Source organism: Prionailurus viverrinus, chromosome D1, assembly GCF_022837055.1.
Source record: "Prionailurus viverrinus isolate Anna chromosome D1, UM_Priviv_1.0, whole genome shotgun sequence".
NCBI lineage: Eukaryota > Metazoa > Chordata > Mammalia > Carnivora > Felidae > Prionailurus > Prionailurus viverrinus.
Genome location: NC_062570.1, coordinates 39,971,035 through 39,996,658, shown reverse-complemented (window position 1 = coordinate 39,996,658; position 25,624 = coordinate 39,971,035). Strand labels below are relative to the sequence as shown.

Genomic DNA, 25,624 nt, shown 5'->3' with positions numbered 1-25,624 from the left:
GCTAATTTATAAATGTAGAGAATAATAAAGTGCTTTTATTATAACTAGTGAGTGTGGCAGGTACTAAGTATAATGGTAGAATAATTTGCTTGGTATATAACAGATGCTGAATAAGTGTTTTTCTTTTCTTTTAGCTTCCTTATCAATGAAGACCCACCAGGTTCCTTCAAAAATTCTTTTTAAAAAATTATTAAATAAGATCCGAAGCCAAAAATCTCTCTGGACGATTCAGTCCACGTCTGAAGACGAAAACGAAGTGATTACCACTGCTAGTGAGACTGAGAGTAAAGCCCCAACAGTCGAATCAGGAGCAATTGCTGACGAAGATAAAACATTATCCTCTGGGCAGGAACAAGGTGATTCTCTCCAAGAGTCTGATTTTGTAGCACACAGACCCTTTTTAAGTTGTTCAAAAATATGATACCTGAAAAATCAAAGAATAATTGGTCAAAGGAAGAAAATGCTTTAAAGCCCATGATGCTGCTACTTCAAGGCAGTAAATGTTAAAAACCTTAGTGAATCTCCTTCCATACACACTAACATGGTAGTATTGTTTATATATGGTTGACCCTGGCACAAAACACGTTTGAACTACGTGGGCCCAATTATACGTGGATTTTTCCATAAACATATTAGAAGATTTTTTTGGTGATGACGATGATTTGAAAAAACTCACGTACAAACTGCGTAGCCTAAAAGTACAGAAAAAATTAAAAAGTTAGGTATTTAAGAATATAGTATATAGGGGCATCTGGGTGGCTCAATCAGTTAAGCGTCCAACTATTGATTTCTGTTCAAGTCATGATCTCACGGTTTGTGGGATCAAGCCCCGTGTTGGGCTCTGTGCTGACAGCACAAAGCCTGTTTGGGATTCTTTCTCTCTGCCCCTCCCCAGCTCATGGTCTCTCACTTTCTCAAAATGAATAAACTTAAAAAAAAAAAAAAAAAAAAAAAAAAGAATACAGTATGTAATATCTATAATATTCAAAATATGTGTTAGCTGACTGTATTATTGGTTAGACACCCGGCCGTCAGTAGGCTATTAGTAGTTAAGTTTTGGGGGAGTCAGGGGGCACCTGGGTGGCTCTGTCAGTTCAGCATCTGATTTAGGCTCAGGTCATGATCTCACAGTTTGTGGGTTTGAGCCCCACATCAGGCTCTGTGCTGACAGCTCATAGCCTAGAGCCTACTTTGGATTCTGCGTCCTTCTCTCTGCCACTCCCCTGCTTATACTGTGTGTGTGTGTGTGTGTGTGTGTGTGTGTGTGTGTGTGTGTGTGTGTCTCTCTCAAAAATAAATAAACATAAAATTTTTTTAAAAGTTTTGGGGGAGTCAGAAGTTATAAGTGGGGGTTTGGCTTCTAACTGTGGTGGTGTTCAAGGGTCAGCTGTCTATTTTAGGTCCAGTAATTGATGAACCAAAATTAACCAGCTTGCTATGGTTAAAATATTTAGCGTATTTCTAATTTTTCTTGTTATTTTTTGTGCTGTAGAGAGCATCCTTTTAACAGTCTTTGCTCACATCTTTATTTCCTTAGGGACAACTCTCGAATTCCTGAATCAAAGAATATGAACATGTTAACAGCTTTTGAGTATATTGCGTCGCGTGTTTATTTCACATTCCCACCAGAGATTTGGCTTCTTTGTTACTCTTCAAGAATTTAGGGGTTTTTTTTGGTAGACAAAAAGGTTATTTTAAATACATTTCCAGAAGTTACAAAAGTCAAGCACAACAGCATCTGAAGTTACAGACTAACAAATGAATCGTGATGACATAACTCCTCTTTGATTTGTTTTTTTCCTTAGAGCTTTATCTTCTATGTATTTTTTTTTAATGTGATGGGATTTGTATGGAAATATTTTGCTACCAAGCTTCTGAACCAAGTGACTTATAGCTCATGTCTAGATTTTGGATTTTATCCTAAGTACAACAGGAAACCTTCTGGAAATAGTTTCTTCCCTTGACCTCTTGACACCACTTTCTCTTGGTCTTCTTACCTTACTGGCTCCTCCTTCATAATTTCCTTCGCTGCTCTTCTCATCTCTACAACCACGAGTCCTTGCTCCCTGAGCTTGTTTCTCAGATCTTTTCACACTCCCTAAACGCCAGTGTCATGACTTTATGTTACCATCTTCGAAGTGTGTGTTTCTAGCCTTGACCTCTCCTTGGAACCCCACTCATTTACTTAAATGTCTTATTTGACATCTTCCTGGGTAATCGGCATAAACTTTTCCAAAACCGGACTCTTACTATCCCCTCTAATAACCACCTGCTTTTCCTACACCCGTCCACATTTCAGTAAGTGGCAATAAAGTTTTCTTGCTGAAGTCAAAAAGCCTGTCCTTCTGGTTCCCTTTTTTATATCGTACAACCAAATCGTCACAGATCTTTTAGTCTCATTCTCAAAACCTGTCCACAGTGCCACCACTTCTCACCACCTACTGCCCTAGTTTAAGCTAAATTTCTTGTCCAGTGCGGATTCTTGCAGCAGCCTGCTAACCATCTTCTGTCTTCAGATTTTGTACCTTCCTGCTGTGGTGTAATCCCAGAGTCATCCTGTTAAAACACAAATCACCTCATGTCATTACTCTCGGGGAGGCCCTCCAACAACTACCCAATTCGTGCAGTTAAAACCAACGTGCTTATAGTGGCATCAAAGCCTTGCATAATCTGCTCGCGCACGCACCTCTCTCCCACCACCTCTCTCACCCTACTTCCTCTTGACTTCCTTTCCAGCCACACCTCCCTCCTGAGCCACTCACCATACGCACTGTCTTCCTGGCTGTTCCGTGCACACAGCAGACATGACTCACGTGGTCTTTGCAGATTGCTGGTCTTGGCTGGGATGCTCTTGGATATTTCTGTGCCTTACTCTTCCTTCAGATACTTGCTGAGACCTGGCTTTCTCGGAAAGGCCTTCTCTGTTCACTCTATACAAAATGGCAAGTTACTCCTCTCCCCCATTCCCCTTACCCTTCACTCCCTATCCCCTCTACCCTGCTTTCTCTCCATAGCTGTTACCAGCATCTCCTAGACCATAAATTTACTTTCTTGGCTTATTTGCTTCTTGCCTTGACACTCTGTCCACCCTGCACGTCCTCCAATCCTGGTATAACCTCCGTTGAGGGTAGGAACTTGGTTTTGTTCATTGCTGTATCCCCAAGGCTTAGACAAGTGCCTTGTACATAAAAAAATGCTGTTAGTATTTGTTGAAATAATTGAGTAGCTTAAAGCAAGAGAGGTAAGTTTGGAAAGTCAGATGTATATATGTATTTAAAGCCATGGGAACTCTTTCAGGGGAAAGAATTTGGTGAGAAGAGGACTTAGGAGACCAGTTGAGGGACTCCGGCATTTAGCAGATAACTAAAGAAGGGCAGACAGCAAAGTAGTAAAAAGGACTGGCCAACAAAGTAGGAGAGAATATGATTTCGGAATTCAGTAAAAGGGGGATTCATCTTCAGTCATAACCAAGTTAATTTTTTGAAAGGCCCTGTATGAGTGGGCTTTCTCCAGCTTCATCTTGCTTCTTTCTCCCCCTTGTCTGACTACACCTTATATTCATTCTTAGACATCCCCACATTCTCTACCCAGCTGATTCCTCCTTACCTTTCAGATGTCCGCCTAAATGTCATTTCCTAAGACAAATCTCATCTGAGCCCCTAGCCTAATTCAGATTCGCTTATAGTACTCTACTATCTAATCCTTTATTTCTCTTATATAGCACCTACCAGTTTCTAGTTTTATAATTTTTTCTGAAGATGAAAGGTGAATACGTAATGTTTCGGTCTGCCCACTTGCCTGTAAAGCCTCCTGTCCACCTTTTTAAAATGTGCCACTGTGTCCCCAGCATGCAGCACATAAGTAGGTGCTGAATAAATGAGTGAGTGAGTGAATGAATGAGTGCTTGATGCAGCGTTCCTGGCTCCCCTGATATGATCAGAAAAACTGATTTAACTTCCTTCTCTGCTCTGATTTAATAAATAACCAAAATCCTGATATCTAAAAATGTCAAGGAGGGTACTTGGGTGGCTCAGTCAGTTAAGTGTCTGACTCTGGGTTTCAGCTCAGGTCCTGATCTCAGTTTGTGGGATTGAACCCCTCTTTGGGCTCTGTGCTGGTGACATAGAGCCTGCTGGAGATTCTTTCTCTCCTCCTCTCTTTGCCTCTTCCCCATTTGCACTCTCTCTCAAAATAAACTTAAAATAAAAATGGACTTTCCTTAAACTTCTCTTTTTTAAACTTTGGTACCTTGCTTATTCTACTCTTTTATGCTTTTCTTTTGTGTTTGGAACTATCAGTACACCTTTTTAATCAGTTCTTCATTTTTTCCTTTTGGTTCACAATTTTCGTCTCCCATCAGTCTTCTTTTATTAGGCTCAAGTTTAATGGATAAAATATGTGGTCATCTGGAACATGACTGGATCTTAACTAAATAAGACATATAGATGAACCAAAATTGAATTGTTAATCTGAATGCAAGTTGTTTTTTTTGTTTGTTTGTTTTACTTTGTTCAGATTTAAGCTTGACAGTGATAATACATTCATAATAATGTATCTTTACAGTTGCTGAAAGTGATACTTTAACAGTTGACTCTGGACCACTTAGTAGTGAAGAGAAACCACTTGCATTGGATACAGACTATGAAAAGGAACAAGGTATTTTTATCACATTCTCAGATTAAGCTTGCTTAACATTCTTTGTTTAATACAATTACATATGTAACAAATGAATAAAGAGAATAATAGTGGTGTCAAAATTCTAAATTATTGAAACTAATTTTTGTTTTGGGGATTCTCCTAGAAATAAATGAGACTCAGCCCATCACAACTGTAGCTCAGAGTTCGGTTCTGCTTCATCCTCAAGAAGAAGCAGCCAGAATTAGAATGGCAGCAAGGCAGAAACAGGTAATCTGAACTTTTTATTTGTAGAGGTTTCTTTCTTCGGCTAGGTACCATAATTTTGTTTGATCAATGAAATTTGTCTTCCTATCTGGCTACTTTTGATACTGTTTCTTCTACCTTGTTAGAAAGGACTTCATCTCTGCTTATAAACTATTCATTTAACCCTTATTACATTCTGTTTTGTATTTAATACTTTTGTATGTATCTTATTTTCCCTGTAAAACTTACCATTTTTCTTTAAAGACAGAGACTGTCTTTTTTAAAAATTCAATTCATTTTACATAGTTTCTGGTTCAGTGCCTTATACATAATAGTAAGTGCTCAATAAATGTTCGTTGAATAAATGAGTCCCTGTCATAATATTAGATACTCAGCTAGGCTTTATAAATCTCAAAAGTTTTTCTGAAATACTCTTTTTCAGAAGAAAAATTGTAAATTCAACCTCCTTAACTATAATTTTGGTCCCATCAGCTTTAATAAAAGATTTTTTTTTTTTAACACAAATTACCTTGAAGGTGGTTAATTGTTACTAAGCCAGTTTATAGTCATAGTTTTTTATATAAATACAGTTGGGGAGTGAGAATTCTATGAGCCAGTATTCTCAGATAAGTGTTTTCTAATCAATATTCTAAAGTGATATTGTCCAATAGAGCTTTCTCTGCTGTGGAAACATTCCATATCTGTGTCCAGTATGGTACCTGCTACATGGGCTGTTGAGTACTTGGCATGTGACTGTCGCCACTGAGGAACCGAATTTTAAGTTTTATTTAATTTTAATTCATTTACATTTTAATAGTCACATGTAGCCAGTGTACTTCTAGAGGTACTACTGAAATATAAACGGTCCAAATTCAGTGGCTCCTATGAGTGAGGGAAAGAAAGGAAGGTGAAGACAAGAACTCGGCCGTAGCCACTACTGCCTGATCAGGAATAGGTAAAATACCACATTGAGACATTTTTTGTTTTCAAAACCAGATCATTCTTCATTATCTCTAGTGGAAGTGTTCCTCTTGATAAAACTTCACATTCATTCCTTGTTCTACTTATTCAGTAAGTATTTATCTGTTACGTGTATTCTAGGGACTGTACGAGATGCCCTCTTTAGCAGGCAAACAGTCACACTAGTCCCGTGCTCAAGAAGCTCGAGGTTCCTCTGGCATGTTCTAATTACTTGGATCTGTGTGTGTGTGTTGGTGTGTTGGTGTAATTATTAGAGTTTATGTGTTACCCCTCTACCATTGTCTTCATCTGTTTCATGTCTGACAGAAAAGACACAGAATGTTGCTCATGTTTTATTTGGCCTCTAGTTAACTGCACCCCTTCATGGGTGGGCCTAAGAAATCAAATTATTTGTGAGGCCTTAGTATTTAATTTCTCTAGTCATTTTTCTTACTGAGAACACTGGAAAATTAAAGGTGCGAGCACAGAATTTGGTCGAGCATCATAACAGATAAAACAGTGGCAATAAGAGAGAAAACATTACCACTTTCTTCTCGACAGCTGGTACTCTTGGTGATGAGATCGGTTTCCTTTCAATGTAATGCATGTAAACTTTTGTTGAGTTTGTCGTTAATAGATCAGTAGTATTTTTGTTACTTAGATCATGGAAATCGAAGAGCAGAAGCAAAAGCAGTTGGAATTACTTGAACAAATTGAACAACAGAAGTTACGATTAAAAACTGATTGCTTCAGGGCTCAGCTGGAAGAAGAAAAAAGAAAAAGAACTCAACAGACTGGGGTAAGATGCAGGAAATCTCATCCCTACATAGATTGTTGAGGGATAAGAAAATATGAGCAATCTTAGCATTCAGGAAAGTGAAATGCATTTTTAATCTTATTTGGTAATTTTTTTTCTTTTAGTGCTGTATGTGTGTGTGTGTGTGTGTGTGTGTAGATATAGGTATACTTACACAAATCTGATGGCTTTTACCTTTCAGTTTCTAGAGGGTGCCATCGTATATGACCATGATTTATATGTAATGTGTACATTGAGCTCTTGGGCTTGGCACTAAAGGAGAATGGTGGGTTACTTCATTTCTTCATAATGGAAGTGCCAGTCTTTTGTATGAAAAATAAAGCTATGTGAAAGTTTACAGTCATCGAACTTCAGTTTATGTAAAATACTTTAGGACTTGTTTCTAGATTTGCCTTTCAACTAGTGGCTTTGTCTTTCATTAGGTCGGCACTGCTCCAGCATCACGCGCCGTCAAATCCGATGAAGATAATCACAGGCAGATGATTCGTAACTATCAACATCAGCTTTTACAGCAAAACAGGTATTAGCTAGGGTACGGTTTCTTGTGATAGTGTGTGGCTGCATCTGCAGGATTTATTATTTGGTTTATATGAAGATTGAATCGGGATTCTCTTGGAACTACAACGTAGAGGTTTCTCAGAGGTCAATATGAATGTTGTTCCTTTTTTGTCATAATAGCCAACCCTGAATTGCTGTTGGTTAAATTTAATACTTGGGTTAATTGAACACTTGGGAATATAGGGCATGTTTTCCTCAAGAAAGAACAATGTTTGTTTTTTGTCTTTGTTTTTGGTAGGTTTCACAGACAGTCTGTGGAAATAGCCAGGAAGCGATTACTCGAATATCAGACTATGTTAAAAGCAAAGTACCCACCCATGTTAGCCACTTCATTGGTATCTGATTCTGTTGTAACAGTACCACCACAGAAATCTGAAAGACCCACTGTTATATCAGAGCATCGGGACCAAGGTCAGAGACCCAAGTTGAGTTCAGATGTTTTAGCCAAGCAGTCTCTGGAGTCAGAGGAACAGCCTAAGCAATTCTCACAGAGTGAAGTACAACAGGGAGACTATAAATTGCCTCATAAAGATTCTCATACACTTTCAAAGCCTTTGTCATATGATAGACCGCGAATATTACACGATCCTAGAGAAATAGCTGAAACGTCTACGGCAACAACTTCTCAAACTTTAGACTCCCAGCAAAGATTCTCAGAGAACAATGAACATATACCCTCTAAGCTAACTGAACATTCTTCATTCCAACCACTGGCAGCTGAGCGTGCTTTTAGTTCTCTGCCTGCTACAGTGGAATCTGGAAAAATCCAGGAACCCTTTCCAACCATAAGCAAAAGTACAGTTCCTGTAAGTCCTTCTGTAATCAGCCAAATACAGGATAAGTCTTTGCCATCCTCAGAGAATATCACAGCCCAGAAGGGTAATTTGAAGGCTCTCCAAGAACAGTTAGACCGACAGAAGGAAATTCTTCGGTCAAGACAGGAAGCTCAAGAACAATTGCTTTTGCACAAACGAAAAGAATTGGAAGGACAAACTGGCCTCTCGATATCCCTTCCATTAGTACCTCTGGATTCATTTGCTACACTGCCTTCTGCCAGAGCTGAATCAGGGAGAATCCAGGAATCTTTTCCAATCAGAGATGATACTGCAGTTTCCTCAGGCCATCTTGGGGTCCCACGACTTCAGGATAGGCTTTTGAGTTTTTCACAGCCTGTCTTATCACAGCAAGATAATTTTAAATTTCTCCAAGAACAGTTAAATATTCAGAGGGACAGCCAACAGGCTAGGCGAGAAGCCCAGGAAGTATTATGTGTACATAAACAGAGTGAAGTGGATGGAAGAATATGGTCTGAACAGACTGAACCCCCCTCTCTCCCATCTCAGGTGGCTCAGCATACATTGACTTTGCGACCTTCTGCCGGCACTCATTCTGGAAAAACCCAGGAGCAGTATTCATCCGAGAGTGAGAAGGGACTTCTCTCAAGCCAGCCTGAAATCCAGGAATCTCGGGATGGGTCTTTGAGTTTCCTACAGCAGTTCCTACCTTTGCATGATAGTATGAAGCTGCTCCCAGAACAGCCGACGGCACAGAAGGGCGCTCTTCAGGCAAGGCCTGAAGCCCAGGCGGAGTTGCTTTTGCAGAGACCAAGGGATTTGGGAGACAGTACGTCTGGGCAGATGAGTTCTGTATTCCCACCAGTGGTTGTTCAGTGTTCAGTTGCTTCACAACCTTCTGCTAAAGCTGAGCCTAGAAGAATTTCTTTATCTGAGAAGGAGAGTACCGTTCCTTCAAGTGACTTGGTACTCCCAGCATTTCAGGACCAGCCTCGTAGTTTGCCACAGTGGGAAAATTTGACAGCACGTCAAGAACAGTTACACGTGCAGAGGGTGATACTTGGTGCTAAACAAGAAACCCAGGAATTTGTACACAAACAAAGTGAATTAGAAACAATGGTTTCTTCTGAACAGACTGGCACCTTTTTATCCCTGTCCCAGGTAGCAGAGTCTGAAAGAGTCCAGGAGTTTATGTCAGTCCAGAGTGATAGTACAGTTCCTGTAAGCCATTCTAAGATCCCGAGAGTTCAGGAAAGACTTCTGAGGTTTCCACAACATATACTACCTCTACAGGATGATTTGGAGGAACACCACAAATGGCTAGGCCTGGGGAAGGAGGCCCTTCATTTTAGCCAGAAAACCCAAGGGAATCTATCTTCTGAACAGACCGACTCCTCATTCCTGCCCCAGTTAGGACAGCCTTCATTTACCTCATTACCTTCTGCTGAATCTGGTACAACCCAGGAAGCCCTTTCAACAGAGAGTGATACTAAAATTCTTTCAAGCCATTCTCAGATCCCACAGTTGCAGGATAGGCTTTTGAGGATATCACAACTTATCCAGCCTCAACAAGATAATTTGAAGGCTCTTGGAGAAAGGTTAGCTATACAGAGAGAAGCTATCATTCGATCTAGACAGGAAGCTCAGGAAGAATTACTTTTGCATAAACAGAGTGAGTGGAAGGAAAGAATATCTCCTGAACAGGTTGGCGCCTCTTCCTTCCCCCCAGTTGCACAGCATTCATTTGCTTCATTACCCCTTAGTGAATCTCGAAGAGTCCAAGAACCTTGTTCAGCTAAGAGTGATAATTTGGAGATACCAAGATTGCCTGACAGGCTTTTAGATTTATCACAACCTGTTTTAACCCAGCCAGATCACCTGATTGCACTTCAACAAGAACACTTGTCTGCACAAAGAAATCCCCTTCCGTGCAGCAAGAAAACCCAGAAAGAATTGGTTTTGCCCAGACAGTATAAATTTGAGGAAAAGTTACCTGCTGAGCATTTTATCCAACCTCACCAGGGTGATTTGAAGGCACTTCAGCAGCAGTTAGATATACAGAGGAGATCCATTCGATCTAGACAGGAAGTCCAAGAAGAATTACTTTTGCAAAGACTAAGTAAACTGGAGAAAAAGGTCTCATCTGAGCAGACTGGCTCTTCACCCTTATCCCAGGTAGCACCGCCTGTTGCCAATTGTGAAAGAATCCAAAAGCCTTTTGTACCCAGATGTAACAGTACTGTTCCTGTAAGTCACCCTGAAATCTCAACATCACAGGACAGACCTTCGAGTTTATCACAGCCCGTTCTGTCTCAGCAAGACACTTCGACAGCACAGTTGGACTTACAAAGGGAAGTGGTGCTTTCTAATGAGAAAGTCCAGGAAGAACTTCTATTAAACAAACACACACAGTGGATTGAAAGTGAGTCTTCTGAGCATGCTCTTTCCTCTTTGTTTTCAGCTCACAAAAGAGAGCATTCATTTATTCCGCTGCCTTTTGCTGAAGTTAAATCTAAAAACAGTTGTGGATTGTATTCCTCTAAGAATGAACATGCAGCTCCCTCCGGCAATTCTGTGATCCCCAGATTTCAAGATAGGCTTTTGAGTTTTTCACCACCTGTCTTAACTCGGCAAGATAACCTGGAATTTCAGAAGCAGTTGGATCTACAAAAACAAGTTCTGCATCACAGCCAAAAAGCCCAAGAAGAGTTGCTTGTACAGAGACAGACGACACTGCAGCAGCAGATACAGAAACATCAAGAGACTTTGAAGGATTTCTTTAAATACGGTCAGGTATGTAATTAAACTTGAATGCCTAGAAATTAAATAATGGACGTAACCCAACCCAGACAAGCTAAATGTTTTTTAATCTCAGGCCTGAATAAGTTCTTAGTTATTGAGAATAAGTGGTTTGACCTTAACTGCTTTATTTTTCTACCTTAAACAATGTGGAAATTAAAAAGTAAGAATTGATCTACCGTGCATGGTGTTTCGGAGGTTAATAGTTACTGGAAGCCCAACTGATTTCGGCCAGTAGTTTGACACAGCCAAGTGCAAACACCATTAAAAACGTAGATTGTCATTTGAAGTTTTATCATAAAGGGTTTTGAACTTACCAAAAGGTTAAATTGCAGAATAGCGGAATTTCTTTTATGCAGATAGCAAGTCTTGTGCTTTCTGTGTAGCACTCTGTGGACAATTGTATATGAATCAAAATTAGTACCATCTTTTTCCTTAAGTGATCATATTACCGCATGATTTTAGGGCTGATGGACAGTTAGAACTGCTGCCTGTTACTGAATTAGAGGGCAGACTCTACCACGGTCACGTAGACATCCATGTTCTCAGTAGGGGAGACAGGAGTATATTCTGAGTGTGAAGGTGTCTATTTTATTTTAAAAGGTTACTTCCTAAATCTATGGTTTAGTCTAAATAGAACTCCTTAAATCCTTTGATGTTCAAGAGAAGCTTGAGTTGAGTTCATGAGTTCATGAATACTTGAGTTCTAGGGATTTACTGGTCTTTTTAAGGAAAAGTAATGGGGAAAGAAAAGCAGGGGGGAGTACTCAAGTAGAATGTCTTATGAAAGATACAGTGGAAGCTGAGTTTTAAGTCCAACATTGTACTTTTCAATGGAATATGGTTTCTGTATAAGAAGCATTTCTCATCTTTTTTAATGTATGAAGCTGTAATAGTGTGAGTGATGGAATTATTTATTTGCTTGAGGTTCTAATTTAAGAAGGGCAGTACACATCTGATGAATTCTTCACATGATCTCTCATCTTGTGTCATCCCCACCCTCAATTGTCCACTTTTTCAGATAAGTCAGCCCACAGTTGGAAATGACGTGCAAAGTCAGAAGCTCAGAGAGTGGCTTCCTCGTCCCCAAGACCTAGCAGGAGACGATCAGGAAAACATTAGGCCTGTTACTAGGAGCAACTCCGATGACAATCAGCTGCTTTCAGAAAGTAGTGCCAAGCAAAGTGGTAAGATAATTGCATTTTATTGTTAACTGTCTGCTGGTTACTCTTTGCTTTCACCTCCCGCAACCCTCTGGCTGAAGAAAAGTTTGTCGTATGTTAACAGATCTGTACTATGCCTAACTTTGTCTCTGACTTGATAGGCAAGCATCTGGACAAAGAACTGGGCAGGAGATCTTCCAAGCCGCCTGTAGCAAAAGTTAAATGTGGATTGGATTTGAACCAACACGAACTTAGTGCTATACAAGAGGTAGAATCACCAGCAAGTGGCAGAACTTCTCTACTAGGTAAACATACGGTTTGATAAAATAGGGTTTTGTTTTTAATTTTTTTAACATTTATTTAATTTTGGGAGGGGGAACTAGCACTAGTGGGGCAGGGGCAGAGAAAGAGAGACAGAGGATCTGAAGCAGGCCCTGTGCTGTGAGTGGAGAGCCCAATGAAGGGCTCGAACCCACAAACCGTGAGATCATGACCTGAACCAAGAGTCCGAAGGCTTAATCGGCTGAGCCACCCAGGCGCCCCAATAAAATGTGATTTGTTTAATAGTTTGCCGGTTTTCTACATTTTTTTCAGGATGCTAAATTTTTGTTTTGAAGATACAGACTGCGAATACTCATGAAAGAAAAAAATGGGTTTACATAAACAGTATTTAAAATTTGGACTTAAAGAAATGTGGCATTAGGGAACTAATTTCTTCTTGTGTATGGTGAAAACCTATTTACTGTATTCCCTATGGTTCCTTTCATATCTGCCTTCTAAACCTGTTTCTTTAGGAGTAACTCTTTTTTTCTCTTCTTCTTTGCTGCTTTTCTACTTCAATACCTTCACTGCTCTTTTCGTGTATCTTTTGAGGATAATTATTATGCTTAAAATTCTGGCTTTATGAACAGTTATAAGCAGGTATAGTTCTTCTCTCTACTTCTTCCTAGATGCAGTTTTCTGGAAAATTCCTCCCTGCGATCTTTAGTAAATAGCCCTGTTTGAGTTTCATAATGATTTTTAGATTTCAGAGTCAAGCAAATAATTGATCGAGTTTATCCAAGCAGATCCTTGTGTCGATCTCTCCGACACGCAGTAACCCATCACCACTTCTCAGTTCTTGTTCCGCTCTGGCACCTGCCTGTTTCCCTGCCCACTGCCGCTCACTTCATGCAGACTCCTGAGTGGCTGCTACAGCTTCCAGTGTTCCCTGTTTCCAGTCTAGCTTTACTCTCATTTTCCCATGGTATATTCAGAGTAGTCTCCCTCTGCATCTCCGTGTTTGAAACTCTTCACCGGGTTTCCCTTCGAGTCGAGGAGTAAGTCTAAATTAAGTCAAAGTCCCTACTGTCACCTGCAGGCCCTTCGTGATCTCGCTCCTTCCTTCAGGGTGGGGTTCACTGCTACTTCCCTGTAAATTTGTCCTGAGTTATCAAGTGTCCCGCCCCCTGCCTTTGGGAGCTTTTATCCTAGCCTTTATCACACTTCTTTGGGGAATACTTCTAGTCAGAATACGACAGGCACACAGTTTAAAAAGGCAAATAGCGCTAAAAGGTTATAACATGAAACAGCATGTTTTCCTGCCCCTGCCCACCCTTCACCCCTTAACTTTACCAGAGACAGCCACTTTTCAAGTCTTTTATGTTTCTTCTTATATTTACCACTATCCTTGGCAATACGTTTCAGGAAAAATCCAGCTAAGTTACTATCATGCTAACGTGTTAAGTTTTTTTCACTGTTCAGTTAGTGTGCTATATTTCCTTTTTTGTAAAATTTCTTTTTTTTTTAATGTTTATTTTTGAGAGAGAAACAGAGTGCGAGTGGGGGAGGGGCAGAGAGCCGGAGACACAGAATCCAAGCACGCTCCAGGCTCCAAGCTGTCAGCACAAGAGTCTGACGTGGGGCTCAAACTCACAAATGGCGAGATCGTGACCTGAGCTGAAGTTGGATGTTCAACCAATTGAGCCATTGAGCCACCCAGGCACCCCCTAAAACTCCTTTTTCTATAGTAAATTGTCACTTTTTATTTGCTTAAAGTTTCTGTTGAATGTCTGTCTTCTTACGCTAATACTTCTGTTAAATACCTCTAATGTAAGGGAAGATCACACTATTTTCTCTTGAAACACCTAGTTGGAAGTTGGAGGACAGCTGTTCTGCATTGTTAATAAGGGTGTTAGCGCTTCCAGAAGGGACAAAAACTGCTTCTTGGAAAGGTACCAAACCACAGTTGTACAGAAAAAGATAAGCAGTAGGTCTGTAGTTACTAAAATTTCATGGAGGTAGGAGGCAATTAGAGCAAGAAATAATGACTACAAAGACTGATGATAAAAGTAATGTTGAGAAACACTGATCTATATCGATCCTCTAATTTTCTTCTCTATAGTTCATTTCTTTTGGTTTTACTTTCTGGAAGAATTGCCTCAGTGTATTTCTCACTTACGAATTTTTATTTTGACAATCACATTGCACTTTCTAAAAGCTTACTCTTCCTGTCTTTTTCATTTTTCATAGCATCCTGCTGTTGTGTCACCAATGCAATTAACTACTTTGAATATATATATATATATATATATATATATATATATATATATATATATAGTGTTTTGTTTGTTTGGGTTCCTGTATTTTCTCTGTCCAAATTCTTTTGTTCCTTTTTTGTTGTTTCTGATTTTTTTAGAGGCTTTTCTCTAATATCTTGCATATTTGAGTGGGATGCTCATGGCTAATTAGAAATTCTGGGGGTGCCTGGGTGGCTCAGTTGGTTAAGCGTCCGACTTCAGCTCCTGTCATGATCTTACGGTTTGTGGGTTCGAGACCCACGCCAGGCTCTGTGCTGACAGCTTGCTCAGAGCCTGGAGCCTGCTTTGGATTCTGTGTCTCCTTCTCCCTCTGCTCCTTCTCTGCTGGGACTCTGTCTCTTTGTCTCGAAAATAAATAAATGTTAAAAAAAAAAAAAAAAAGAAATTGTGTAGTTGGCGGCCCTGTTTCCTGCTGGACTTCATTAGAAAAGGTGGTTTCTCATCAGGCACCCTCAATTTAGTATCTGTGGTTCTTTCCTTGAGGCAGTTTAGAGTTTAGTTTCTTCAAGGAAAGATCTGCCAAGCTTGATACAAGTCTGGCTGTTGCTGTTATGGAGCCAGACCTGGGGGGAATCTGCATTGAGGATGCAGACTTTACTACCCCTGACTTCCTTTTGGCACTCTTACTTCCTCCCACCCTTGTTTTCTTTCAGTGCCGAGCCCCCCCTGAGTTCAGAGTGTACTGGATTCAGTTTCTCCAGAGCATAAATCGTTAGTCTCCTCTGGGGATAAACGTAGGCGGTGGGATGGGTCTGTTCGCAGTACATGTTTTTAAGCATTGTCCCTGTCTTCAGTTCCCTGGTGCACACTTTCCTTATGTAATATTCGGTGCCTTTAACTGCCAAGTTTTTCTAAGGTGGTGCACAGTAGATTAGCTTCTACTTTTGGGTATCTCCCATGCCTCTATTTCCTTACTTGTTCATTATTATATTTGTATCAAAGTATAATATTCAGAGAATTGCACAAATCATAAGGGTTTATTTCAGTGATTATCGCTGTAATAGCCATCCCCATGTAGCCACCACTCAGGTCAAGAACTAGAGTGTTACAGAACTCCGTAGACTGTCCTCTCGCGTCCTCCCAACTATGGCCTCTCAGTTCTCTCCAGAGCAAACCTCTGTCTTGATGTCAAACCACAGATTAGCCATGGTTATTTTGACTTTATGCTATCAACACATACCTTAGAATACTATCAGTGGTTAGTGAATTCTCCAGGAACTTGATCCTGTGATTGGTCAATACTGAAGTATTATCTGGTATTTGAACTAGGAGCAGCCTTAAAGTTAGGGAAATGGAAGTGAAGTAATTTAAAGGCCTGTGTGAAAAACTTAAGCGGTTATTATTTCCTTGCTACATACATCAGGTGTGTAAAATTTCAGATTTTTATCTGTAATCTCTATTGCCTTTTTTGTTTGTTTTTGGGGGGTTTTTTAATTTTAATTTTTAATTTTTTTTAAGTTTATTTATTTATTTTGAGAGAGAGATGGCACAGGGGAGGGGCAGAGAGAGAGGGAGACAGAGAATCCCAAGCAGGCTGCATGCTGTCAGCACAGAGCCTGACACAAGGCTTGAACTCGTGAACCATGAGATCATGACCTGAGCCAAAACCAAGAGTCAGGCACTTAACCAACTGAGCCACCCAGGCGCCCCTAAATTGCCATTTTTGTTTTAACTAACTGTGGAAATGTAATGAGTCCATCTTTTTTTTTTTCCTTGCAGATTCTTGTCAAGACAGGGATCCCCTGAGGGTCTCAATAAGCCGAGAACAAAGTTTCTTTGGGAGCCCACTGGACTGTGAACCATTTGGTTGTCTTTACCCGGTTGCCCAGGAGAACGTCTGTGGTGCTAACTCCAGTGAAGCAGGTGAGAGACCAGTGGAATTCCTGTGCACAGAGATATTTATTGTAGTGTAATTTATAATGACAAGTGGTAGATAACTTTAATGACGGTTGGGAATAGAATCCTTATGGCGCATCCGTAATGTGCAGTTCTGTGCACTTGTTAAATTAAGGGGGTAAAACCTGTCTTTATGGTGTAAAAATTGTATGGAATTATCATCACCAAAGTGTTGGTACAGGTTTACCTTTGTTGGAGGCCAGGTTTCACTTTCTATCTTATATGCTTATGTATTGTAGGGTTGTTTGTTTTGTTTTGTTTCACAAAAAGCATGTACTGTTTACACAAAAAGTTGAATGAGGGAAGTGGAGTTTATTTAGAGAATGGTAATTTTGCTTTTAAATTGTTTCACTAAATAAATGCTGATGGGAAGCATATGAGGATATAAAGTTTTCACAGTTGGCAACCTCTGCAAATTTTGTTTAAACTTATTTGTAACAATCCACATTTAACTTAATACTGTTAAATATTATCTTTAAAAAATTCTGTGGTATTCTAAATGACGTGCTTTATGTTCACTTTTAAATATTTGGAAAATAGAGTTGCAAGGGAAAAATTTTAAAGTACTTAATCCTGCCACCAAAACACAACCAGATTAATTTCTTCACTTACGAATTTCTGTTTTATAGGTATAATATTGCTTGCCCTACAAAGCATAGTTCCAGTGCTGCTTCATTAGTGCCAATACTTTTCAGCAGTTACCTTTTCCAAGCAGATTTCTTTTAATTTTAGCCATCACTGTCGTTTAATAGAGTGAGAGATGAGAGAGAGCCATTCTCTCTTTACATCTCTTTTTAATTGGAGATTGAAATACCTGCAAAGGATATAATTTCCAGTGAATTAGAGTTTTTGATATTTTATTTATTTATTTACTTTTTTAAAAAATGTATTTACTTATTTTTGAGAGAGACAGAAACAGCACAAGTGGGGAAGGGGCAGAGAAAGAGGGGGAGAGAGAAATCCAAGCAGGCTCTGTGCTGTCAGCTTAGGGCCCCATGTGGGGCTTGAACTCACAAAACGTGAGATCATGACCTGAGCCAAAACTGAAAGTTGGATGCTCAACCAACTGAGCCACCAAGGTGCCCTGAGTTTTTGACATTTTAAAATGAAACTGTTACCATTCTTCTAAATTTAGCCAAAGAATACTTGTATTTCCTTTTTATTCTACCCGCAACCATCCTCTAGCCAAAGAGGACCAGGAACATAGCCATAGTTGAACAAAGTGGAATGTTCTGACTTGTTGCAGGGAGGTAGAATGCCCAGCACAGGGAGCTGTGAGGTGTTTCAGGACGGGTATTAGAAAGGACTTACCGTAAGATTCGGGCCTGTATTTGGTGATCTGGGGGAGGCTTTAAGGAAATGGGCCTTGCTTATGAGTATTGGATGTTATCAAGAAGCAGGGGCACTTCCACTATTGGGTACCATAAAAACTTATCCAGGAGGTAGGAATGATGGTGCAAGGCTTATGAAAACTACGCTTAGTAAAGAAGCAGCAGTTACTCAGAAAAAAAAAAGGCAAGAGAGAAAACACCAAAGTGCAGTAAGTGGTTGCTTGTGAATGGTAGGAAAAGGAAGAATTTTATTTCTTCATAACTTTTGAAATCGTAACGAGCATCTATTGCCTTTATTATAAATTATCCAAGGTTTTTCGTTTTGAGAGAGAGAGAACGCGCAGGAGAGGCAGAGAGAAAGGGAGAGAGAGAGAATCCCAAGCAGGATCCACAATGTCACTGTAGAGCCCGACACGGGAGCTCTAACCCATGAACAGTGAGATTGTGACCTGAGCCGAAATCAAGAGTCAAAGTTAAGACTCTTAAGCCAAAACGCTTAACCAACTGAGTCACCCAGACAGCCCTCTAAATTATCATTCTTAATTATGTCTGACAGATTAAACATATATAAAAATTACACTTTCTGTCTCAATAATTCAGGCCATGGCAAAGAGATGCTTGATCATTTTTATGGTTTGGATAATACTCATGGTTTTGTTTATGTTTAGACATGCATACCAGTGGCCTGATTTTTGTCTTGATCCATCATAGTCACAGAATGGCCTTTTCTGTTGGTACCATGAAATTCCTCACGTTTAACAGAACACCAAGGCCTCAGTGATAGTGCTGGGTCAGCTCCTAGCTCTCAGGGACTGCTTTTCTCTTATAATCATCCCTGGATTCAGATCTTTTCTGGCTTAGAAAAGAAGGTCCTAGCTTTCTACTTCTTCTCTGTTCCCTCCCTTCCTCTTTATCCAGGTCTTCATCACCTTGCCTAAATTTCTTTAGTAGGTTAAGTGGGATCACTAACTTCAAGCTCTGTAGCCTTTGCTTTTGTAGGAAAGCAGGAAATGGGGCTTTGCTTCTGAAGGAAAGCAGGAAATTCTTGGGTAGCATGGGAAGATTACTCTGCTTAAGGCATTACCCTGCTTTCGTGATGCTACTTCCCTTTTTGAGTAATCTCATCATGGGCCCCGTCTATCGGGGACAAACCAGTGACCCTTTTTTCTCTGCCAACTGCCTTTGGGGACCTGTCCATTGAATTCTTCAACATCGTTAATTACTCTGACCTTGTTCCTTTCTCATTTTTATTTTTCACCTCTTACCAGTACCCAAATCCTCCCTCTTGGGGAGTCTTCTTGGTATCCGTGTAGAGTTGTGATTATGAATTGAAAAACTGCAGATTAATTTCCTATCTCCCAAGTAGCTTTTGGAATGAGCTGCCTAAGAAAAAAATAACAACTTACCCTGCAATTCACCGTATCTTAGTTTCTTTACTGAAAATTGTAGTGTGTATTGAAGAAACCGAGTAACAGTTTATTGGTTAGAACAGTTAGGTCACAATGATATATTTTTTAATGAACTAGAAGAGAATAAAAAAGTGTTTAAGAACAGATTGTACTTACTCTAATATTTGGTATTAGCTTTGCTTCTGCTTCATTATCCATAATATAAATATTAATGAATATATGAGTAATATGCATGTGTGGCCTGGGTTATCTTTTAGAACACACTTCTCACACAAACATTTAAGAAACATACTGTTAATGTATATGATATCTTGTAATAAAATCACGGTGATAATGAGACACGAAGTTTATGTATTTGGTGGCACAGTTTTAATTTTATTCTGTTTTAGAGCCACGGATCACTATACGCTTTGGCCAGTTTTCTCATAAACTCCTTTGGAGTAAGAGAGAAATTAACTCAGAATACCTGAATTATCAAGTGAGGCAAAATAATGTTTATCTATTTTTAATACATCAAATATAATTAAGAATCATTCATAATAAAAGCAGTATGTGCTCATTGTGATTTTAGAAAGCACCAAAAGTAAAATTCCTCTTTTTCCTACCACTTGTTGCACTTTGATGTTTTTGTCTTTTTTTATATGCATTTTTCTCAACTTTGAGATCATCTTGTATTCATGATAGAATATTCTTCACTTAATAACAAAAGCATTTCCCATCATACTAGCAGTTTTCTATTTTTCATAGAGTAATAACAAGTACAGTTTTCCAGGGAAAAGATGACTAGGAAATGTTTTTAATGAATAATAAAATGAATGTTTTTGTTTCTTTTTGGTCTAAGATAAGGCAATCTTACAAAGCAAAATATGAAAGAAAATTGTCGGAAAACAGAAATGATGTCCTTTGGTGCTAAGAACTTGATTTGTAATAGTCTAAATTCTCTCCCCTCCCCTCCATTTCAGTCAAGGTCAAGGAGGCTGTGACTGAGAATGACGCAATATTAAGTTATGCTGTGGAGGAAGAACATACATATCTGAGTCCACCTGTGAAGCCACATAATGTTAGTAATGTCTTAATGTGTACCCCATTGTTAGACCTGTTTGGTTTTACGTTGTCTTTAGTTTATACATGTTGTGAAATGTCAAAGTCTGTGTTCTCTGAGATCTACTCTTCCTGAAGTGGATCAATGATGAAAATAGCCAAATCTGAGCATCAGAAGACTTTGCAGTCTATCTGATGCATGATCTCTGTAGTTCTGAGAAGCAAAAGTAATTTCAAACAGTAAGGGCCTATGTCTGGCATGTGTGTGTGTGCGTATGTGTGTGTGTGTGTGTGTGTGTGTGTGTGTGTGTGTGTGTGTGTGTGTAAAGGTGATAGTATATAACCAAGAACTTGTTGAATGAGATAGGGATGGGGTGGAGGAGATACGTGTGTGTATGAAAGTCTAATCAGTTCTGAGCAATGATGAAAAGGTTTTAGTACTGACCTTTACAGCTATGAAGGTTTCTACACTTGATCTGAGCTCAGAATTGATAACTGCTAAAAGAGAACTGTTACTGATTTGAGTTTTTTCTAGCTATTACTTCCTACATTGTAGTCTAATGTTCCCCTTAATTTTTAGGCTGAAACAGAAGAGATTTATCATGAGCCATTATCATCAATAACTGTTTCTACTGGGAGCTTTTTAAGTTATGAAAACACAGATTTGAGCCTTACAGATGCAGGTAATAATGTCAAAATGTTTGTAAATAAGTTGAAGGACCAGCATCAGTGGCGTTTGATAGATTGGTGAGAGCAAACATTGAGAGATCATCCCAATGTGCTGAGAGGGATTGTTTCTTTAAATCTCAGGAGTAAACTATTCATGCCTGACAGAATATTGGACAGTATAATACTCTAACCATGATTGGACGTCACAGGCCTGCAGACCCACAGAGATGCTCTGTGGATCTCCAGCTACATTTTGACAATTATCTGCTATGGTCATATTTTCCCATTCAGTGGGAATCTATCTGAGCAGATTTCTTCATTGCCCTGCTCCCTTATCAACATATATTGTTGGGCCTCCCAAAATGTGTCTCTAAGGAAGTGCCCAGCCATTAAATATTTTCCCTACACTCAATTTTCAGGGTCATTTTCAGAGCATGCATCGGACCACAGGGAACAAGAACCTACCACTGCTAAAGAAGAGGAAACAAATGTATTAAGTTCTGTAGTTCCTGCATCACAAGTCAGTTATCAAAGGCAGGACCCTGGGGAAGTTCATAAACCTGTGTTGCCTGCGGTGGAAAAATTCACATCTGGTCAGACACACCTTCAGCAGATGATGGAAAAGCACATAAATGAAGCAAATTTGATGACTGAGAAGACAGACTTGCGGGGTAAAATGATTTTGAACAATACTTGTATATAACCTTTCATCTTTTCAGTTTGAAGGAGTGATTGAGCTTCGTGTTTTTGTTTTTTAATGTTAATTCATTTTTTGAGAGAGGGAGACCGAGCGGGGGAGGGGCAGAGACAGAGAAGGAGACATAGAATCCAAAGCAGGCTCCAGGCTCTGCGCTGTCAGCACAGAGCCTGATGTGGGGCTCAAACCCACAAACTGTGAGATCGTGACCTGAGCCAAAGTCAAGACGTTTAGCCAACTGAGCCACCCAGGTGCCCTGAGCTTTATGTTTTTATGGACTGCTGCAGCAGTTATGACATGGACACGGCAAACAGGGCATTTAGTGCAAGAGGGGATCTGGGACAAATCAGACTGAAGAACATATAGAAGAGATCAACAAATCTTCCCTTACCATTGCAAAGTTAGCTCTAACAGCTGAGGCCCTATTGCCGTATTGAGAAAGGAGTTCACAGATGAGACCATTGAGTCCTAGTGTGATCGTTTTTAGCTGTGACACCATGGGCAGGCTGCTTGTTATTCTTTCATCTTCTCTAAAAGAGGGATGTTGGAGACTAAACAAAATGATACACATGAAGTACAATGCCTGACCCATAGTAACACCCAGGACAGTGAACAAGGATTTTTTTTTCTTTTTTTCTAATGTTTGTTTATTTTCGAGAGAGAGCCCGAGCAGGGGAGGAGCAGAGAGAAGGGGGCGACAGAGGATCCGAAGTGAGCTCTTTGCTGACAGCGGATAGCCCAGTGCAGGACTCAAACTGTGAGATTGTGGCCGGAGCCAAAGTTGGACACTTTTTTTTTTAAAATCATTGATCCTAAAATGAACTGAGAATAACAAAGTTTATAGCAAAACAGTGATCATAACGGCTTCTTACTCCTAATTATTAATCTCTTACTTTAGAGCTAGTAAAAATGGAAATGTTGTCAAAAGGTTTTGGTCATTGAGTATCCTCATGTTTTGTATGTTGGACATGATGATAGGACTTAATTTGAAAGCATCTACTGGTAATGAAAAAAAAAACGGAAAGAATTTTGTTGAATTGGGAGTTACCTAAAACTAAATTTTATCTCTTTTTCTCAAAATTCTAACAGTTGACCTTGACTTTCCGGAATTGGAACACACTTTTCCAAATCTGCATCATCAGCTATTTAAACCCTTAGAACCACATCCAGATTTTGATATGTTATCATCATACTCTGGGATTTCTCAAGACAGCAGAGACTTTCACCAGGTAAAGTAATATAGATGCTTCATTGCTGTGAGTTTCCAAAAACAGTTTTTCTTCTATTAGAGCAGAACAGTGGTTCTTAGCCTTGGCTGCTGCTTAGAATCCTGTGGAAAGTCTTTAAAAATCCCAGTGCTTGGACTGTGCCCAGAACAGTTAAATCAGAATCTCCAGGAGTGCTTTAGATTATCAGGATTTTTTTTAGGCTCCCCAAGTGATTCTAATGTGGAACCAAGATTGAAAACCAGCTGCACTAGAATTTTGTCATGTGAGCCTTATCTCCAGCTAAGGATTATAATCCATAAGATGCTCAAGAACATTTTTATTGTCATTTGTTATTAATATTTTTAAGTTTATTTACTTTGAGAGAAAGAGCAGGGGAGGAAAGAGAGGGAGGGAGAGAGAATCCCAAGCAGGCTCCTCACTGTCAGTGCAGAGCCCAGTGCGGGGCTCGATCTCACGGTTCGTGAGATCATGACTTGAGACAAAATCAAGAGTCGGATGCTTAACTCCCTGAGCCACCCAGGTGTCCCTGTTATTTTATTTTTTTGATTTTTCAAAATTAATGCCTCTTCCTACATAGTACAGCAGCTGAGATTCAAATCAGGTCTTTTGCTCCCATACCCTGACCTCCCCAGCTGTCCTTACATAATAGTTCCTGCTTTTAGAAGGCGATCTCATCATATTCTAAACTCTTATCTGGTTAATTTGCAGTTTGTTTTCTAAATAATCTTTTTTTAAAAAGCCTCTTTCATATTGACTGAAATGGAAGAATGGGTTTAAATAGTCAAATTACTAGTGTGAAAGAGAAGTGGTAATTAAGGAAGAGTAGTATCATAAGAACATGATTATTGATTCGGTTGGAAATACATAATCAGTATTTCAGCCTTTCTCTGTTGTTTTCGTCAGAACTCTGATTCTTCATGGGAAAGCCACCGTACTACCGTTTCATCCAAAAGTACAGCTTCCCTTACAGCGCTGAGAACCAGCCTGAATCCTTCTAACACAAGCCCGAACCAGCAACCTGACCCTCACTTGGCTCATGCTGCAGCTCAGATTTTTGCTACAGAAAACATTACTGAGGGTGTGTATGATTAAGTTAGAAAAAGTTAAAGAAACTCCACTGCTTTTTCCATGGTTTACATCCATTTTCTTTGGAAATTGTGCCTGGCAGGTCTTGGTATGTCTCCACTCCTGCGGTCACCAATCCCCAGTGTTACAACTTCTGTTTCTCTGTGTATCCATCCGTTTAAGTAACAGGAGTAATAATGCTGTTTGCATTTTTACAGTATGGAATTTGATAAAAGCAAAAGCACTACCTCTTGTTCCTCAACTTCCTTACCTCAGCCCTTCCAGTTAACAGTTTAAGTATCCTTATGAAACTTTTTATACAGGCCAGTAAAGCTTCCCGGTTAAGTGTCTTACCCTTAATTTCAGCTCAGGTCATGACCTTACGGTCATGAGATAGAGCCCTGTGTGCAGCCTGCTTACGATTCTTGCTCTTTCTGTCTCTGTCAGTCTCTTCTCCTTCCCTCTTTCCCTTTGCCCCTCTTCCCTGCTCACACTTTTGGTCTTTCAAAAAAAAAATACTTCTTGTACAAATTCGTGTATACACACATATGCACACCTTTTTATATATGAGGTACATAATGTGTGCATTTAGTCTGTTATTAAAATCGGTATTCTCTCTTAATGAGGGAAAAATCCTCAGCATATCTAATAACCATATTTTCTTTATTAGACTAGGAGAAAATACATGGTATGAGCAGTGGAGTTATTAAAAATCACTGTGACCATCCTTTCGTTCTCTATTCATGTATACATACATCAGCTTCCACTCCCAAAGTAGTAGGAAGTAAGCGGAATTCATTATTTACTCAAACTGTTATCCAGGTTTTACAACATGTAATTATGGTTAACTTATTTCTTACAGGCTCTGAACAGTCTTTTCAACAGCTTCTGCCAGAATTTTCTTCGCAGGAGGGGAGCCAGCATGTTGATCTACCAAGTATTTTTAGCATTGAAGCAAGAGATTCTTCCCAAAGCATGGAAAATCATAACTACTCTGCACAGACTGAATTACAAAATAGGAAAAAAAGTGTTCCTTTCCAGCTCTCTGTAGGAAATTTACAAAATTCAGGCTTCAGGTCATCTGATGAGGCTAATGGATTTCATCACTTAAATCTACAGCATAGCACTCCCTGTGGTTCTACCTCTAGTGAATGCTCAATAAAAGCCCAACCAGAAGGCAGAGAAGAAACACTGGGCTCTGAAAAACTGTCAGAAAGAGGGATCGATACAATGTTACAAAGTCAAGGACTCAGTGGAGACAAAAAGGAAACCTGTGGGGTTTTAAATATAAATTCACAAGTAGAGGAAATCGATTCACAGTTGTGTCTGAGAACAGTGGAGATGGGAACTTCAGTTCAAGCACCATATTCTGTTCAGAATGAAAAATATTTTGAGAATTCAGCTAAAGCAGAAACTCCAGAAATCCTAAGAAACCTCTCTCAACTAGCACAGTCAGAGCTCTTTTTAAGTTCTGGATCATTACAGAGCTCTATTCCAATGTGGGTAAGTGAAATCTGTGTTGTGTGGAAATAAATTCATTTCCAAGGAAGACTTTTGAAACAAATTTAGAAGCAACAAAGCTACTTAACATTCCTGAGCTAGTCAATCATGTAATCATTGGAAATTTCCAATGAAATGAGCAAACTCCCAAATTTCAATTTTTTTTTTTTTTTTTTTGAAGTTTGAGAGGGAGAGGGCACATAGGGGGAGGGGCAGAGAGGAAGACGACAGAGCAT

The 25,624-nt window shown here is 39.5% G+C and overlaps 1 protein-coding gene and 2 non-coding genes across 11 annotated transcripts in view; all 3 read left to right on the top strand.

Annotated features, from left to right (window-relative positions):
• CEP295 (centrosomal protein 295) overlaps positions 1-25,624 on the top strand; it is a 55,372-nt gene that overhangs the window by 26,972 nt on the left and 2,776 nt on the right. For 7 of the 9 annotated variants that reach the window (XM_047878015.1, XM_047878011.1, XM_047878012.1 and 4 more), the window contains 15 exons: positions 135-356; positions 4,564-4,656; positions 4,802-4,905; positions 6,503-6,640; positions 7,081-7,178; positions 7,455-10,803; positions 11,831-11,996; positions 12,134-12,277; positions 16,271-16,414; positions 20,150-20,247; positions 20,809-20,911; positions 21,317-21,568; positions 22,684-22,823; positions 23,727-23,901; positions 24,751-25,391. In XM_047878015.1, the coding sequence (XP_047733971.1) occupies positions 135-356; positions 4,564-4,656; positions 4,802-4,905; positions 6,503-6,640; positions 7,081-7,178; positions 7,455-10,803; positions 11,831-11,996; positions 12,134-12,277; positions 16,271-16,414; positions 20,150-20,247; positions 20,809-20,911; positions 21,317-21,568; positions 22,684-22,823; positions 23,727-23,901; positions 24,751-25,391 (5,867 nt within the window). Of the gene's footprint in view, positions 1-134; positions 357-4,563; positions 4,657-4,795; positions 4,906-6,486; positions 6,641-7,080; positions 7,179-7,454; positions 10,804-11,830; positions 11,997-12,133; positions 12,278-16,270; positions 16,415-20,149; positions 20,248-20,808; positions 20,912-21,316; positions 21,569-22,683; positions 22,824-23,726; positions 23,902-24,750; positions 25,392-25,624 lie in introns of those variants that run through there. The other 2 variants (XM_047878019.1, XM_047878020.1) reach the window with 2 other exon arrangements.
• Positions 20,369-20,448, top strand: LOC125147303 (small nucleolar RNA U2-19). The gene has a single exon (XR_007145132.1). It is a non-coding gene; the product is annotated as a small nucleolar RNA U2-19 (small nucleolar RNA).
• LOC125147301 (small nucleolar RNA U2-30) lies at positions 20,644-20,713 on the top strand. Its single transcript, XR_007145130.1, has one exon. It is a non-coding gene; the product is annotated as a small nucleolar RNA U2-30 (small nucleolar RNA).